Source organism: Manacus candei, unplaced genomic scaffold (assembly GCF_025592945.1).
Source record: "Manacus candei isolate 608988 ecotype Guabito, Panama unplaced genomic scaffold, ASM2559294v1 h1tg000008l, whole genome shotgun sequence".
In the NCBI taxonomy this organism is placed as follows: Eukaryota; Metazoa; Chordata; class Aves; order Passeriformes; family Pipridae; genus Manacus; species Manacus candei.
The window spans coordinates 9,790,470-9,809,471 of NW_026138056.1; the positions used below are offsets into that span (position 1 = coordinate 9,790,470).

General features: G+C 38.7%; 1 protein-coding gene across 1 annotated transcript; it reads right to left on the bottom strand.

Annotated features, from left to right (window-relative positions):
- Window positions 1-1,458: 1,458 nt before the first annotated feature.
- Window positions 1,459-17,102, bottom strand: CLUL1 (clusterin like 1). The gene is made up of 9 exons (XM_051775659.1): window positions 17,003-17,102; window positions 15,978-16,087; window positions 14,523-14,671; window positions 12,525-12,692; window positions 10,094-10,544; window positions 8,834-8,971; window positions 5,596-5,810; window positions 4,335-4,505; window positions 1,459-2,528 (listed from the first exon to the last, which is right to left on the bottom strand). The coding sequence occupies exons 2-8, from the start codon at window positions 16,078-16,080 to the stop codon at window positions 4,338-4,340; spliced, it is 1,392 nt and encodes a 463-aa protein (XP_051631619.1). The 5' UTR covers window positions 16,081-16,087; window positions 17,003-17,102; the 3' UTR covers window positions 1,459-2,528; window positions 4,335-4,337.
- Between the last annotated feature and the right edge of the window lie 1,900 nt (window positions 17,103-19,002).

Here is a 19,002-nt window from a genome sequence, read left to right on the forward strand (position 1 = left end):
CCTCAGCGCCGCAGCCCCCACGGACACGACCCCGTTCCCCCTGAGGGAGGGGCTGTCCCGAACACCTGGCCCGGGTCAGTGCTCCAGGCTATACCAACTTGTTTAGATTGGACATGAGGTAGAATTTCTTCCCCAAACGGGTGAGGAGATATCAGAATGGGCTGCCCAGGGAGGTGGTGCGGCAAGGGAAGACTGGACGCGGCACTTAGTGCCATGGTCTAGTTGACACGGTGGTGTTTGGTCATGGGTTGCACTCGATGATCTCAGAGGTCTTTTCCAACCTAATTGATTCTGTGATTCTGTGACTTTACTTAGACCTGCCCCGGTGGCAAAGTATCTGCTCTCTGGGCTCATTGTGTGCTGGAATGTGCTGTTGGCATTTTTCATCTACCTTCCTCTCTCTGCAGCCTCAGGCATTCCGTTTCAGAGCTAAACAAGACCAAAGCCTTCGACTGGGCTTGGCAGGCCACAGACATTTGGCATTGGATCCCCCCAGCTGGAGGGATATCCCAAACCACTAAAGCCTTGGGTGCAACCTGGTGCCAGCCTCCTGTGTCTTTGGTGTGGTGCCCCTGCAGTGCCATGCCCCAGGCACAGCTCGTCTTCCACATTGCAGCAGTATTACCTTGACTTGAGCTTCTGAAGGACATTGAGGTGCTGGAGTGAGTGCAGATAAGGGTAATGAAGCTGGTGAAGGGTCTCAAGCACAAGTCCTACAAGGAGCAACTGAGAGAGCCAGTGTTATTTAGCCTGGAGGAGGCTCAGGAGTGACCTTATCATTCTACAGCTACCTGAAAGGAGGTTGTATCAAGGTGGGGGTCAGCCTCTTCTCTCAGGCAACTAGGGCAAGAGGGCATAGTTTTAAGTTGTGCCGTGGGAGGTTAGGTTGGATATCAGGAAGAATTTCTTCACAGAAAGGCTGATTAGACTTTGGAAAGGACTTCCCAGAGAGATGGTATTTAAGGAAAGACTGTACATGACCATGGTCTAGTTGGCATGGTGGTGTTTGGTCATGGCTGGACTCGATGATCTCAGAGGTTTTTCCCACCTTATTGATTCTGTGATTCTTTGAAACCAAGATCCTTTCATGCCATACCTTATCATCAGCTTTCTGCTGCGTATTGTACTGACACATTTGCTTTCTCACTGAGGAGAGTACTCAGCACTCACTTTTATTCTCATCTTGTTGATCTCAGCTTCTCCTGTGTCTCAGTGTCATTTTGCCTCCTGACTTGTGTTTGATTGCAACTGTTCCCAATGTGGTGTCCTCTGAAAATTTTCTAGGTATAATCTCTGCTAGTCAGAACAAACTAACTCTTCTCTGAATATTTCTTTTTTAGTATCTCTTAGAAGTCAAGCATTTTGTAAGAGTCACTTATCTCTCAGATAAAGCCTGGCTTTCTGACCACTGGTATGATTACAGGAGTTATGACTGCTAATCTCTCATGATTAGGAGCCTGTAATTCAGGTATAGAAGATGGAAGTTAGGGAGAACAGAGGACTGTGGATTAGAAAATGCTACTTTTCCTTGCAGCAGGCAGAAAATCATCTTTCCCACAATTTAAAACAATTAAATGGCCTTTTTCTTGTATAAATTTGTATACTTACTTGTATGTATAGAATTAAAGAAAAACATAAAGTATAACTAGGGTGTGGATATTTTTCTATATTCATATTTAATATAGATGGTTTTGTACACTTTGAAATTAATACGATTTATTTAGCAGGGATACAGTTGAAAATGGTGCATATATCTGTGTGCAAACAATGCTTAGAAATACTGAGCACAGCAAATGAAACTAAATCACCTAGAGCTCTGCTTCTAGCTGAGTGATATATCAGTTCTTAACCTTTATTATAATTTACAAATACCATTGAAAGCTAATGTGTGTAATTTTGGAAAAAATGAACTTCTTTACTGATAAAGGCTGTTAGTTAATTAAAAAATAAACTCCGGAGGCAAACTACAAGTAAGAAATGCCAAAGGCAGAAACCTTAGTACTGCATATTCAGAAAAGTCATTTAATGTACACAATAAACATCAAAAGCAACTGAAAGAAGAAATGGAACATTTTCATCACAAAATAATATGCTACATTCATATGGAAATCTGGTTGATTCAAACTTAGCTGAATGTGCAACATCTGTAGGGACCAATCTTGAAAATGATTAAGAATGTGCTTGAATTCAAGCATGCAGATAGAAATTACTTGTATGCTTACAGCTGATTATTTTCTTAAATATTTGGATAACCAGAGCCATAGTTTGTTATCAAAGATTACCTAATTTACAACATAAATAACATTTTATTTAAATAAATGAATATTAAAATGGATTTGTTTTGGTTTTGGTTTAAAAGATTTCTACAGTCTTTGGTTGATAGCTTATATGTCACAGTATTTACTAAGCAAAATTTTATTTATATGCAACTATTTTAACCATAGTAATTTAACAATTAGCTGTATGTTGAGCATAGGGGTATTTCAACCATAGTGGTCAAGGAAGAAAGATTTCACACATCTTCTTTCCTAGGAGAAAAAAAAAAAAAGAAATTATACATTTTGGTTTTGGATTGAGAAAAATATGTTAGAAAAATTAGTATATGTGGAATGTGTCAGTGTCCTACTATAGAAACATAAATGACATAAAACCCAAAGAGAAATGTTTTTTTTCCCTCTTTTTTCAGTCTTATAGATCTTTCCTTTTTCTTGTAGACTTTTAACTCTTTTTTTTTATCATCACATTTTCATGTGAATGTGTAATCTTGTGCAAACTGAATGTAAAATGGTAGTGTGATTTGGAAATCAATGCCACTTATTTTTCTCAGGTATGAAATAGCTACACAAGATATGTTGCACAGAAAAATCAGACTGAAATTCAGGCTAAAAATCATAATCAGACTAAGGAAATAATTATTCTCATTACTAGGCCTTGAAGATTAGTATTCCATGATCTGAAAGAGTATATCAATAAGTGCATATCAATTACAGGGAATTTTGAAGAAAGTTTGTGCAGAAACTGTTTGAACATTTTATTTGATGTGTTTGTAAATATTAGAAATGTTTGTATTTTAAATATAATATACTCCTCATTTCACCAATATTTACCTAAACAAAGTTCGTAGTGAGGCTTATTATATTATGCCCAAATTCTGCAGCCCACCTCAGCCTCTCTGGTGGAAATGATTTCTTTCATCTGTTTAAAAATTTTATGTCTAACCTCAAAAGAATAACCAGAGTTAATACAAAATACTGACATTTTCTTCATCTACTTTGTTAGCGTCGAATGCTTTTTACATGCCTCCTCGGACTTCTCTGTGTGTTCAGGTCATGCTTCAGTCACTGAGTTGAGGATATCAGACACCCAATGACCTAAAAAGGAGCTGTGTCCAAATCTAGTCCTATTCAGATGACTGGGGGGAACACGTAGTGATTTGCCTAAAGGTCTCATGCATCTTGCAGCTCTGTCCCCTGGTAAAACCACTTGTAAGAGGTCACTAAACCTGTGCATCCCAGGGCCCCCTGGGAAGGGAAACCTAGGGAAGGGTGGCTTACAAGCTGCACAGCAGCATGATGCCACCTAAACCCACCCCATCTTTCCTGGAGATTCCCCGTTGGGTTAGAGAATATGTAGCATTTTTTAATCCCTGCCTGCCTACCTGACTGGTTCTTCCTTCCTCATCTGGAAATCCCTTAAACATGGAGGGAGACTTCTACAAAAATGGTTAGAAGCCTGTGAGAAGGATCTTTCTGTGAATGTTCCTGCAAGTTGAACTGCAGATTCTGTTTACACTGTTAATCTGAGCAGAGTGCTGCTAATGGAGAAACGTTATGATAAGACAGATCTTTCAAGTCCTGGTGGTGGTTCTCACTTTGCAGTCCTTTATCATGAAAAATAATACAAGCATGCTCTTAAACACCACTGAAAATAAAAGCATAATGAAGAGTGGCAATTCCAGTTCGTTCATGATGAATAAACACAAAGACATGGTTTTTGATGCCAAGACAGTGGACTGTGGTTGTGAAGCAATTCTTTTCTAAAGAAATGTTTATCATCACGTTACCTCATCCCAGATGTTACTTAAAGATCGAGGGTTTCACAGTTAAATAAGTCAAATAATTTAATATCATTGTGTCTGTATTTGCAGGCTAGAACATTGAGTGTTTGTTTCTGTTTTCCATAACACTTCTGTTTGTCTTAATCAATATGTTGTTTCTGAGGAGGCAGTCTTGTATATACCATGACCGAATTCTGTTCCAAGTGAAGTTTATTGCAATGTAAACACCTGTTAGGAAGAATTTTGTTTTCCATGAAAGGACAAAGAATGAACTTACCACTTAGAAATTCTGCTTATACAGTTGCAGTGCTTTCCCAGCTACATATTCAATGAATTCAGCACTCTCTGGGTCTAAATTGGGAGGAACTTTAATGGTGAAAGTAGGAGAAGTCAGAATATTCACATCTACCACAGTTTCATTTTTACTGGAGGGATCCCCAGGTACCACCTAGAAGAAATCAGTACTTTAGACACTACAAACTACTGAGTACTTTCAGTTTTGTTTATACCTACTGTGCCCACTGTCTTTAATAAGGGAAAATTAAATAGAGGAATAATTTAGACCTCTCTGCTTTCTTTAAATTGCTTTCTTCTGAAAAGACAGTGGGTGTCTGAATTAATGCCAAAGCTTATTGTAGGTGGTGGAAAGAGCTGACATGGCAATGCAAGACCGTATTAAAGCACTACATGTTAATATTTATACCATGAACTCCATCTATAAAGAACTTCTCCTAATGAAAACTTGTAAATTGTCCCACTAATTTCAGTACAACTTTTGTGTGGTTGAAGTTATGTATTCCTTTGTGTTTTTCTAAACCAGACTTAGTTCTGTAGCTTTATTTTCCTCAAACAGATAGCTCAGACTGAGTTGTGAAAGTGTGCCTGTCCCCTTGTACCTATTTTGTGCTTTATTTTTTGTGGTTTGCACCATCATTTTGTATAGTTTTTGTTGTAATAGTAGTACATTGTATTTCTGAGCAGGAAAGGAGAATTCGTCCCTTGCCCAGGAAAATTGAATTTACCTTGGATGTATTCTGGTGTGTGAGATACAATTAATCATGATGTACTTATTGGAATATTGACAGATGCTGTCAAACATATGCAGCTTCCACTGCAAGAATCTGTCTAACATTTGCCTTCTTTGAACTTTGGAATATATAGGTACAAACATAGACAGCTAGATATTCATTGATCCAATAAAGATGTGTTACTGACTGGTGCAGTGCAATTTATCTGTGAAGGTAATCTGAGGCCAGTCAAAGCTGCTAGTGTCAATTTACTCTTATCAGACAGTGATTCAGGTTAGCCTGTCAGCCATGCATCAGGCTGAAAGGATTTAGAAGAAAATAGTTTCTAACCTCAGGAGTTTCAGCTCATCAAAGGATTATCGAGCGTACACAAATTCAAGATGAATAGGAATGTTGTGTTGTACAACCAGACATCACACATGTACAAACATCCCAAACCCCCAATAACGTAAATATGAACAAAGTGCAGGTCAAAAGCAGCAATAACTCCCTTCAGAAGACAACCCTTACCTTAACTATATTGAAAATGCTTTCTGGTCCGATGGTCATATTGGATAACTCAGACACCCACCCAAATCTTTCTTTCATTTTGGTCAACAAGTAGGAAGTGTCTTCTGTGTGATGCCGAACCACCTGGAGAATCTGCTCATACTGCTCCCCTGAGAGGTTAACCAGCTTAAAGGCTTCATCAAATTTTATGTGCAGCTCAGGAACGTTTGGGCAATCTGTTAGAAAATACAGTATTATGTTTTGTACTTTGTCTCTTTTATCTGAAGTAATGAAAACTGTAAAAAAGTCTAGCAAAGGGGCATGGTTTGGGTTGGTCTTTAAATAATACTGAAAAAAAGAATAATTCTTGCTTACCTCTTTTGGTAGATTTAGTTTAGGCTCACAATGACTTAAAGGATTAATTATCCCATTTATTATATTACAATGACTTACCAAGTAATTTAAGGTTTATATTGTATTTAATGGCTATAGATTTTCTCTTATGCTAAATAGATTTGGTAGATTTTGCATACAGCAACATCATAATCTCCTTACACATTATGGTTTTCTTTTAATTGCTCGTATTCCATTGTCAATCTATCCCAGGTATATAAACTGCAAGGCAGGGACTGGGGGAGCAAAGTTCCTCCCTCTGGAAGAGAAGATCGGTTTTGAAACCACATGAGGAACCTGAATATATGTGTGTAGGTCTGTTGGACTTGATGAGTCCTGAGGGAATTGACTGATGTAGTAGCCAAACCACTCTCCATGATATTTGAGAAGTCATGGCAGACAGGTGAAGTCTCTAGAGGCTTGCAAAAGGGAAATATTGCACTATTTTAAAAAAGGGTAGTAAGGAGTACCCTGGGGACTGCCACCCTGTCAGCCTCACCTCTGTGCCTGGGAAGATCATAGGAGAGATTCTCCTAGAAGCTCTGCTAAGGCACATGGAGAACAGGGAAGTGATTTGGGACAGCCAGCACAACTTCACTAAGTGCAAGTCCTGCATGGCCAACCTGGTGGCCTCCTATGATGGAGTGACTACATCAGTGTACAAGGAAAGGGTTAGAGATGTCATTTATCTGGACTTCTGTAAAGCCTTTTACGTGGTCCCCCACAATATTCTTCTCCCTAAATTGGAGAAAGATGTATTTGATGGGTGGACTGTTTGGTGGATGAAGAATTGTCTGGTTGGTCAGATCCAGAGGGGAATGGTCAACAGCACAATGTCCAGATAGAGATCAGTGACTAGTGATGTCCCTTGGGGGCCCATGTTGGGACCAGTACTGTTTAGTGTCTTCATAAATGACATCGACAGTGGGATCAAGTGCACCCTCAGCAAGTTTACGGATGACACCAAGCTGAATGGTGCTGTTGACATGCCTGAAGGACGCATGCCATCCCGAGGGACCTGGAGGAGCTGGAGAAGTGGGCCTGTGGGAGCCTCATGAGGTTCAACACGACCAAGTGCCGCAACTGGCTTGATGCAACCCCCAGTATCAACGCAGACTGGGGGATGAGGAGATTGAGAGCAGCCCTGCCAAGAAGGACTTGGAGGTGCTGGTGGATGAGAGGCTAGACATGAGCCAGCAATGCACGCTTCTTCCCAGAAACCCAACTGTATCCTGGGCTGCATCAAAAGAATCATGGTCAGCAGATCACTCCCATGAGACCCCTGGAGTAGTGCATGTGGGTTTGGAGTCCTCAGCACAGAAAGATATGGACCTGTTGGAGTGAGTCCAGAGGAGGGAAACAAAGATGATCAGAGGGCTGGAGCACCTCTCTTAAGAAGAGAGACTGAGAGATTTGGGGTTATTCATCTTAGAGAAGAGAAGATTCTAGGGAGACTTACTGTGGCCTTTGAAGAAAATTTGTGGCCTTCAGTACCTGAATAAGGACAAACTTCTTATCAGGGCCTGAGGACAAGGGGTAATGACTTTAAACTGAAAGAGGGTGTTTTCAGACTAGATATAAAGAAGGCGTTTTTTACAATGAGGGTGGTAAAACATGGAAACAAATTGCCTAGAGAGGTGATAGATGTCCCATCCCTGGAAACATTCAAGGTCAGATTGGATGGGGCTCTGAGCAACCTGATCTAGATAAGTATGTTCCTGCTCATTGCAGGGGGCTCAGAGTAGATGACCTGTAAAGGTCCCTACCCAACCAAACTATTCTATGATTTTATGTCACAGGTTATTAAAAGAAAGCCTGTAATGTATGTTAGTATTCCTGTTGAATTTTAAGACCTAATATTTATCTAACGATAACTAGACATCATCTTCAATGAACTTAGAACTGAAGATTCCTGTGGCTTTTTTTACTGGAATATGGATATTAAACAAGAACATTTTATTAAACCTATACAAAATTTACTCCAGAAAAATTCAATTTGTTTTCTGTGCAATAATATTGTCAAGGGACACCTTCAGGCTGATAATAAAGTAATTACAGATACAAACTGGTATCTGTAATACATGGGTGTAGATAAAAAAATATTTTAAGTGGTCTGATATTCTTTTCAAAATATGTCAGTGTATCAGTAATATTTGCCACACTGGAGATATTCTGAAGACATTTGAGTTTAAGCATGTTTTCTGGCTTTTAAGACCTAAAAATTTATAGAAATACAGATGTGTTATGCTGCAGTGGGAGTTCTAGATGATGCAGTCTGAATTTTTTTCAGGTGCCCATGAAGGGCACATACCAGGGCTCTGCCACCTCCTTACTTACTGACATGAAATCCCCTTTTTGTCAGCCCTGTTTGCTAACATCGTTCAACAAAGAATAGTTACAAGCTCTTGCTTTCCTTGTGAGGAGCTGAGTGTTGTGTGATGTTACACCTGGTTGTCAGCGGGAGAAGCAAGTGTCAGGAGTTTGAGCTTCTCCTCACTTTCTGCTCAGCACTGCTGCACCCAGGCAGGATCGATTGCTGACTGACATCTTGTGTCTTTGCAGGATGGTCAGCTCTAACAAAATATATCGGTGTTTTGTTACAGACTGTGGAACTTCTCTTTGGACCACCAGCGGTATGTTAATAACTGAGTTATAGTGACACTCTGTGGAGACAGTGGGGAAAGCTAATAGAAATCATCTGGATTGAGGAATGGTGATTGTACCTGTAGTTACAGTAATAACTCAGTGATTGAATATTAATTCCAAAAATATGAAGACAGTGCAGTAGAAAATGACAGAAAACTCAAAATCTACAAACCAGGAATCAACGCATTACAGAAGAAAAACGAGAAAAATAGCTCTTTACCATGCAAAAGATTGTCTTGACATTTCTGACATCTCTCATGAAACTGTGGGCATCCAGAGGAGTTCTCCCGAAGCTGCCTGCACTGAGGTCTCTGGTGCCCTGGCACAATTTTTGAGAACATGCCACTTCTGTCAGGATCTGCAATGAAGTCGTAGTATTTTTAGACTGCCATTAAGCTTAGAATTTTGATAAATACACATTCATTACCTAGTCTGAGTTCTTTCAAAGAATTCATGCCACTGTAGTATATTCCTTAACAAAGACATTGTAGTGTATTCCCCACTAATAACCAAAAATTACTAATATTATTACACATTATTTGTTTCTACAACATCTGCGTTCTGGTAAGATCTTTTTGACCCTTAGAAGTCAAGATGTTTCATAATCACATACAGCTAGATGAGTGCACAGTACCAAAACTTATTTCTGAGGTGACATGGCTCCTGATACAGAAAAAAAATTTTGAAACTCTGTTGAAGAATCACTTAACTTTGTGTTTCCTGATGATCATATAATGGTTATGTCACCTGCCACTCAGGGTTATGGCGTGTGCTCACTGCGATCTCCTTCTAGACAGGCACCAGCACGTATTTAAATGATGCTTGCTCTACTTTTTCACGAGTAAAATATAAAGCTTATTTGTACTCTAAAACTTGGCCATGTTTCTTTCCCTTCACTGAAAGTTATCACCAGTGGTATGCCCAGAATTTTCTGGTCACTGAAAAACCTGATGGCGGGTCTTTATTTGACTGGTATTTGATTGGCACATTACATTGCTGCAGTAAACTGGAACTTGCAGCTGTCAAGCTGAACTTAACATCATTTGGCAAGGGCAGGGATATGTCTTGACATCTCGTGGTATTACTCTAATTTTTTAGAATTGGTGACCTGTCAATAAGAGATGATACAAATCATATCCTGACAAATGCTGAGATTAAATGTGTCAGTCAGCCTTATGAAAACCTGCATCTGTCATGAATGCAAGGGCTCCTGAGGAACTCCTGCAAATAGTTTGAGAAGTGCCATGAAAATCAGGCTGTGTAGGATCCACAAGTCTCCCTGCAATATTTCTCTGAGATTTCTAGGTGACTTGTTCATTTAACTGATAAAAGTTATCTTTGCCCCATGTCTCTTTAACCAAGAAAACCTCCAGAGCTTCCTTACAGTATCTCACACTAAAATAATGGAAGCTGAATCATTAACCATAGTTTAGCAATCCCAAAATGTCATTGACAGTGCAGTTGGTTTTCATTTTCTAACACTTGCCTTTGGTTTGTTCTGGCAAATCTCTTCGATAGTCTCTGTATTCATCAAATACATCGGTAATCACCTCACTGACACCTTCAAACACGGTCCTACTGAAATCAAAAACTATCTGTAAAAAGCCAGGCATAGCCCAGCCTTTTTGTGAGCTGTCATTTCTGGTGGTGTCCTCAGGTAAAGCTGCCATGCTGGGGGACTCATTCAAGTCCAGATCAGACATGAAATACGTCTGAAAAGACTGGTCAAATTCTTTTTGCATGTGCTTGAAAAAAATGAAACTTCTGTCAAATATTGAGCCCACATCTGATAATAGTTGGCTAAATAAATCTTCCATTTTTACTAGCTGGGTATCTTCTTTCTCAGACTTTTCATTAAACTGGATGTCTTTTCCTTGATCCTCATGAAAAGTGAAAATGAGGGGAGGTATTTTGCTCAAAAAATCTTCAACCTGTGTATGAGAAGGAGACAGATGAGCTGCCTGACAAGTTACCAGTTTGTCATCTCTCAGGCTCTAATTTTTCTTTTTCAAACACTCGTAGAAACAATTACCTCTTAATAACTGCAAACACAGCATATTCTCTGAAGTAATTTAAGACACTAGACCCTAAGGAGGGGAAGTACATTCAATCTAAATCATTAGCATTAATTTTACTCCAAATCAGATCTGGAGTAAAAAGGTTACCAGTTGCCCTTTAATGTGTGGAGGCTCAAAGTGTCGGCATTCGGATTTCTTCCAACAAACAATTTGGACTTTATCTTGGAAAGATGCGAGATGCATTTCTGTGTACTTATGTGCAGTGTAGGGAACAGAAGGTGATTGTTCTTGCCATGATTTGTAAAAAGCCTGCCCACTCTCGCCAATGGGCAAGTCCTTACGTCCTTCTGCAAACTGAAACCCAGCAAAATCAAGAGAGCAGTGACTGTCAGTCCATGGTTTGATGATGGAAGAATCCGAGTGTCAACTCTGCTATACAGGGTTCCCAGTTCCTCAGTCACTGGTCTCAGCCACTGGTTCCCCGCTCTGCTTTAAGACAGTACTTTTCCCTGAGCCGATGGAGTGTTTTTTGGAGCCACATTCCATGGCATTAGGAAACAGGTAAGCATCAAGAAGCACCCTGCTAAACACATACACATAGATATAGACAGATATTCTTATAGATAGATATAGACAGATATACACATACATTTAAAAAAAAATAAATCACATCATCATCTCGATCTGACCGCTAGTGCAGCTCAGAGGGAAGGTGAACTGTGAAACGCCACTGCAGGACCAGCCTAAGCCAGTGTTGCCCCCTCTGCCTGTGTGTCCTCACCCACAGCCATCCTCTTTGTCCTTTTTTTGTTTTAATTATTTAGGTCATATCACATTTTTCTTACTTTGAATGCTTCAAATAAGGCATATAGCTCACTGAGGAAGTTACCAAGAGGGTCAAAGACAGTGACAAAGTGGTATATAACTTTTACTGCAATAATTTCAGCATCCACGACCTCTTGAAAGTCCAAGAGATACATTTGAGGTATCTGTGAGTGGTATCTAAAAGGCTAAAAGTTTCACCAGTAGTCTTAAATTTAATATCTCCCACATTTTAACCTGAATTAGTTTAAGAATATACACAAATGTTATACACTTCTGCTCCAAAGCTTGTCTGAAACACAGTATGTTTAATGTTTAAGTTATTATATTTTTCAACACACTGGGTGTGAAAGCTAGGTAATCTGGCTACCATTTCAGTAGCAGTAATTGCAGTATTGTTTGTTAAGCTACACTTAAAGCATGTGCCCAAACAAAAAGAAAAAAAGTGATTACAATTTTATTAAGTCTTGTAGTAATAATAATTTACCAGCCAGGAAAGCATATTTTATTTCTGGTAGAAGTAAGGGAATCTCCTTTAATGACAGGTTCCTTTATGAAAAAAAAATAGTTAAGCATTTTAAAGCTATTTTGTTACTTCAAGAGTTGATTTAAAATAAGTATAGGAAAGAATGATGTTGTATAAGTAGGAGATTTTTTTTTTCCCGATGGAATTTTGCTAACTATATCTACACTTTTATCTTGGTCAATTTTCAGATGGACCATAAAGAATCTATGTGGTGGTTTTTACAAATAGTTATTGACTATCCTAATGCAAGTCCTACTGTGAGGAAACATTGCATATCTGTAATGAGTCGGTTGGAGTCAGGGGAATAATCAGTGTCCATGGAATCTCGCCGGGGTGCAACTGAACTAATTTTGGCTCAACGTCCAATGAATATAATCACATATAATCCCTGTCATATAACTTCGCATTTCGATACCCTCCAAATCAAATTAATATTAGTAACCTGATACAACTACAGATTTAGGTATTGAGAAAAGAAAATGTGCTGTATCTAAAACTCTTAGGTGAATTCAAAAGTATTCTCTGGATACAAAGTTTCTTCCTACCTTTCTTTTAAAGGTTGACACACCACGCTTGCAAGTTGTGTAATATCTCATGCAGGTGCTTTCTAAACAAGATTCACATTCATCCCATAAATTTTTCAAGGCTACTTGACATTGTCTTTCTTCTTCTTCCAATCTTGCCTTTACTTCATCCATAAGTCGCAAGGCTTGCTAAGTAAGAGAAAGATTCAGTTGAGGGTAATTTTCAGATTAGTGTTCCAAGTACTTATCCCAGTGTTGATCACTCATTTTGACTATTTTGGCGTCCTTTTTTTTGCTAATGCCTAACCATTAGGGTAAGTTGTCTTCTCAGCTGCAGTCACATATGGAGGGAATTGAAAATTGAAAACCTTTTTCTTATAGGATTTTTCCGATGTTGTTCTCTCAGGAGGCACAGCCTACAGAAACAAATGGATCTCTACAGTCTACTAGGAGCTTTAATGTAATGAAAAAAGCCACACATCTTTCTGTGCAAGAAGAATTCAACCTCCCACGTGGTCGTGTGCTCAACTTGTATTTTTTTCATGTAATCTGAACAGTATTCATCTGTTCTACTAACAGTGCCTTTCTCTATTCTTTAAGGGATTAATATTCCATGAGGCTGGGTCTTTGCCATACATAAAGTATTTCTGTAATGCAGAAATATATGAAAGTATAGCATTTCTGCTGTTTGGGAGTATACTAATCACAAGACTGTAGCGAGGGATTTTCTTCCTGCTCTTGTGTGAGGCACTCCTTCCATAATGAAGGGAAACAAGATGCATTTTACAATGCTGCTTCTATTTATTGGATCCTTCTTCATCAGGTGGAGAACAAAGCTGAGCAGATCAGAAACAGCATTTTTGGAATAGATTTGGCAATGGAAAGACAGAAAATTTCTTCCTATTGAAGTAGATTGCACATCATTAATTTCTCTCTGCAATTGCAACATATTTTAATAGTTTAGGTTTCCAAACAGTGTTCCAAGTTGTTCCTAAGTATGAAAGAAACGTTTAATTGGTTGGGCTTATTCATTTTGGCAGCATTTCAGTAGGGAAGAGGCTCACAGAAAAGAAAACTTCTATCAGAATATGCTTGATGGAGACAGCAACTGCGATCTTTGTAATCTATGTTTAGTTATTTTCTGATCTTTCTAATACATTTATTCAGTGTTTTATGAACTCTCACTGTCAATGTAAGCTCTGTATAAATGATATCATCAAGTAAGAGCGAACAAGAGTGTTGATTGTGAGAGTGCAGTGGTGTTCCTAAAGATGCTAGAAAGCTGTCAGGTACTTTTTGGCTTGCTAATACAAATAGTTTAAACTAACTATCAGGTGTCAGGCCAAGAGGGAATTTTCCTTCAACTTCATTGAAACCAAAAGCTAGGATCTTTGTATTTTTTTTACTATACGGTAATCTCTGTTTATTCAGATCATCTGAGCACACGGCTCTGAGCCTAGGCATTGCACTACAACATTGGAAATTTCCCTGATTCACTGTACTTTTTCTAGAGCATGTTATCATTTGTGGCTTTGATTTTTTTCCTCGAGGTCTGAAGTTTGCCAAGCAAGCTGGGAAACATCTTTTGACCTCAGGTACTCAGAGACATGATAGGCAGAGCTCCTGAACCTTCCACACAAAACACTGTCGCACAGTTGCCTGCAGTTGCCTTGGGGTGAATTCAGTGAAGTGGTGCATTTTTAGAAATGAGCAGTGAGTGCGATTTTCTTCTGATAGTAAGACAAAGGGGCAGAAGCAGATTTTCTATCAACCCTATGATCACATAAGAGACGTATGCTGCTTAAAGTGTACATACAATGTGATGTACATTCTCTCCAGAAAAGGGGAGAGAAAAAGGGATCTCATCTGTGTTGCTTATTGGCCTGAGCACAATGGCATGCTGTACTACTTCCAGGACTGAGGCTAAATCCTTGTACAATCTGCCTCACCTTTGATTAAAAATAGCTGCAAGCTAACAAAAACACAAACAAAAAAAACCCCCAGATGCACTTATATTACCTGTTTTTCTTCACTGCTCTTCTTCAAGGTTTTCATCAGATCTATGTGCTTATCTTCATTTCTTTCCATCATAATTTTCATCTGCTTAATACCAATCAAAGCTTTCTTTACCTCTTCATCTACATACTTCTCTCCAACTTCAGATAATTCTAAAAAAAGCCAAATTATACAGTGACTTAATCAGATTTTAACACTATTGCAAATTGTCATGCACTGCTGACGAAGAAGAATGAAACAGCTCTGTTTCCCTACAGTGGCAGAGCCAAATCTTGAGATAGTGAATGCTGAACAACACTGAGCCAAGACATTTTCCATCAGATAAGAATGTGGCCCAGAGCCTTCGCAAGGATCAGCTGCATGTAACTCAAGCTGTATATTTGACTGTGCCACTGCTGATTACTGAATCCCAGAACAGTTGAGGCTGGGAGGCAGCTTTGGAGGTCATTGAGTCCAGCCCCCCTGCTTAAAGCAGCATCAACTAGAGCACATGTCTCTAGTTGCTCCAAAACCTCATCCTGGATTTTGGATATCTCCAAGGATTACCCATCAGTTTTCTAATGACATAATCTATATATTTATCTTTGATCTGATAGCAGCCTGTGATAGCTTCCCTTTACATCTTGAAAATGTGGATTACAGGTGCCTTCAACCTGTTTTCTAGACTTCTGGTGAAGTAATGATCATTTTTGGTGAAAGCTTGAGCTGGCCCACATGTTGCACCTTGAAGCTATGCATGATTGCCTATCCTTTATCTGTATTTGTTCCCTTTGTGGAAATACCCTGAATATCACTGGAGCTATATAAAACAAGTAAAAATCCCATCACCTTGAGAATGCCAAAAGCACATGTCAGTAATTTCTTCCTTTATATCTTTCTTCCTCACACCTAACTTTTTTTGTTTGTTTGTTACAGAAATATGACTAATATAGACTGAAACAAAAAAATATTTAGTGGCTGATCCTCTTGGAGTTTCTATCAACAAAATAAAGCCATGCTTAGAGATGTGTATATGCAGAATAACTGCTATTTTCTAAATTAAGTAGTTTTATTTAAATTATTTGTAAAAGCCACCTTTCAGCAAAGTGTATAATTGTGAACATTTTCAAAGATTATTTAAACAAACAAAATAGTTCAAAATCTGTTGAATTTTGAGTTCAGTTTGTATTCTAATGATCTATGAGGAACCAAATAACCTATACATGTCCTGTAAATACTTTTTTTTTTTTTTGCAAGGGGCTGCTTATCTGTTAATCCCTTTACTTTCTCATCCTGCTTGTTCTTATGTCCCCATTGTGTGTGTGTGGGGGGGGTGCACGCAGTCAGCTTTATTATGGTTTCTAAGCTCCATGCATGAAAGTGGAACGTCTTGATGCCAGTGAGTGTGGAAGTCAAAATGCACTAGCCAACTGGGGCCCAGGGCCCTCCAGCACACCCCAGAAAGAAAAGCATACGTACGCTTCAGGTTTTCCCGGAGATTCATTTCCTCCTGCTTTGTTGGGGCACATTGATGACCATTCAGCCATAGCATATATATTATAAATATCCAAGAGGACTTCATGTTCTTTCTATTAAAAAAGCAGGTCAGTGCAGTTAAATGTAAACATTGTTATGATGTTCAAATGCCTACATGCAATGTTTGCTAAGTGTTATACAAGTTCCCATTATTTTTGTCTTTAACTATGGTTTCTAAGATTTATAGCATGCATCTAAATGCTACTCTTAGTGAAAACACATGAGTAAGAAGCTTGACCTCATTTGTAATTATCTATTTAGATTAATTAGATGAATTCCACTGGGTTTGCACAGTGGTTAACAGAATCAGGACATACATATATAAACCCAAAAGCTTATGCAGCTCAGTCTGTCCCTCTTCTAACTTGTAAAAAGCACTAGTTACTGATTTCACAGTGTGTCCTTAGTTTATAGCATAAATACATCCATGCTAAACAGTATTGTCAATTTTAAAAAGGGAAATTTCTGGAATGTTATTTCCTTCCTTGTGTCCAAACATGCGATTCCTTTCATTGTCCTTCAAAACAAGACTTATTATTTGAGATGTAATAATAGGTGTGCCAAGAAATTGGCAATTAGATCAGTTTTGTAAACAAACAGATCAGCAGCTGAAAGAAATTCTAACAAAATAAGGGAAAGAAATGTCATTTGCTTTATTTCCCTCCTAAAAGCAGAGGAGAAAAGTTTATTTTTTAGAAATCATGCAACTGCACTTCATAGTTCTCATTTGATTAAATGAACACAGTATTTAAGTGCCTTCTTGTTAGCCAATATAGCCTTACTGGAGTTGCAATTATCAGCCACAAGTGCATATGTAAATTAAAAGCCTGGATTTGTTTATAGCCTGGATTCACTTCTATAGTTACTTGCATATCGTACCTTTACATTTATAGCAAAAGACCAAGTAACTTTGCAAAGAAATACAAAAACCCTTTACCAAAGAAAAGTAAAAAACCCGGTATATTTACCATTAATACTGAAACACCTCTTCTGCAAAATTGCTCCCTGCGTCAGGAAGGGGCTGGGCTGTGCTCTGATCTAATTTCTGGGAGTGTCAGGGATTTTGCCATGTTCTACTTATCTGATGAGAGGTACTTAATCCTATTAACGGGACGTTTTGTCGTTAGGCTGGAGGATTTTGCGTTTGTGGGACTTCATGCTCATCTCCGTGGGCAAAACCACCAGGGGGAGTGTTGGGCAGAATTGCCTAATTTAATGTAATTTGGAACTGCTATTTTTCTGTAGTCAGTGGCTCTTCCATCGTCTTACATTTTACCTTAGGATACACCTGCAGCTTATGATATTAGTGAAACTGATACCATTAGTTTGGTTAAAAATAGCTTCCAACGTTTAATCTCTTCCGCACAGTTTTAGTTTGCTATAAAAACCACTGAATTATGTAAGAGCCTTCTTTGTATATCTTCTGAAGGTACAGGAGTTGGAAAAAAAATCAAGAATCCAGATGCAATCTGGCATATGAGTAGATTCTGAAATGAGATAAGAAATTTTTGGCATTTTGTGCATCATTATACTTGCCAATGTTTTGGGGGTTTGGCCTGTTAATGTTATTTTCTTCAGCTATTCCATGTCTGCGAAATATGTCTGAGATCTGTACAGAATACATCTGACCTGTACAAAGTTTTGTATACTTTGAAATGAGATATTTAAATACTAGTAGATTCTTGATATAAAATATGGGCAAATATTGTTAGCAAGTCGTATCTCACATTGTGATATTCATCAATATTACTCCCTTGTAGTCAAAGAGGAGATGGGGAAAGTGGATGTCTGTAACAGCAGTTTGAAAGCATCCCATTCTTTTTTGTTTACCTCATAATTCATGAAAGGCAATTGATGACAGGTGGTTAAGATCAAGCATGATTAATGTTGCTTAGACAAGAGAGTTGAGGAGTTTATTTTTAAACATGCTATCAGGAAGAGTGAGGAACCTGTTAGCTCTAATGGGAACTGCAAGTTCCCAGTTTGCATTAAAAATTAAGATAACTCCATTCTTATTTTCTGAAAGTGATGAATGTAAGGAAGTATGTGTTTTGTTGTAATCTATATGAATTACTGTCTCATTGAAATGCTGCTAACTCCTTGACCAAGACTCATCACTACCCAAAACCTTTCAAGTTCTGTTTTATGGAATTACCATGCAGACACCCTTGCAGACTTTACAATCTCCTGGCCAGACTGTTAAGCATTGTTGGGTCTTGGGCTAAAATAGAAGGGGCAGTTTCTCTCTCTCTCTGAGCCTTATGCTTGGCTCAGGAGACAGTGATAACAGAAAACACGTTTGCACAAAGGAAGACCATCTATTACCAACATTTGTGAAATGTGTGTTATTAGCCTACACGTTTAATGAATCCTAACAAAGATTTTAATCTTTCACTGCAAGGGTTTGTCCACTCATTTTTGACATTTATCTTTTTATTCATTTATTCATTATTATCATTTTATTCATTTACTAGCAAAAGTTACTGCTGGACTTTCCCAACCTGACCCTATATAGAGAAAGCTTTACTCAATCCAGAGGAAAAAGGGCAGTTTCAACACATCACTCATAGTTCACAGGAATCTGTGAGAAAGCAGGAGGCTTCAGCCCTGCAGGCTGAGAGAACAGCACTCCTGTCCCAGCGGGGAGAGGCTGGAGGATGCCTCTGGCACAGATCCCACTGCTTATTTTCAGAGTTGTCCACCTTCTCAAGGTCTCTGGGGGGGTCTCTGTGGGGGTCTCTGTTCAAGGACATGCTTGCACCTTGCAAAGCAAGTCCTTAAACTAATGCTGAGACATGGAGTCCTGGTGTGTGTTGGGCTCCTTTTCTCAATTCACTTGATTTTGAACATTGCAAAGTGTCTTGCATCATCGTGGATGTTACTCCTCACACTTACTATAACTGTTATGTAACCACATGAAAATAGGCATTACTGTGTATATATATTTCTTTTTCCAAAACCATAAAAT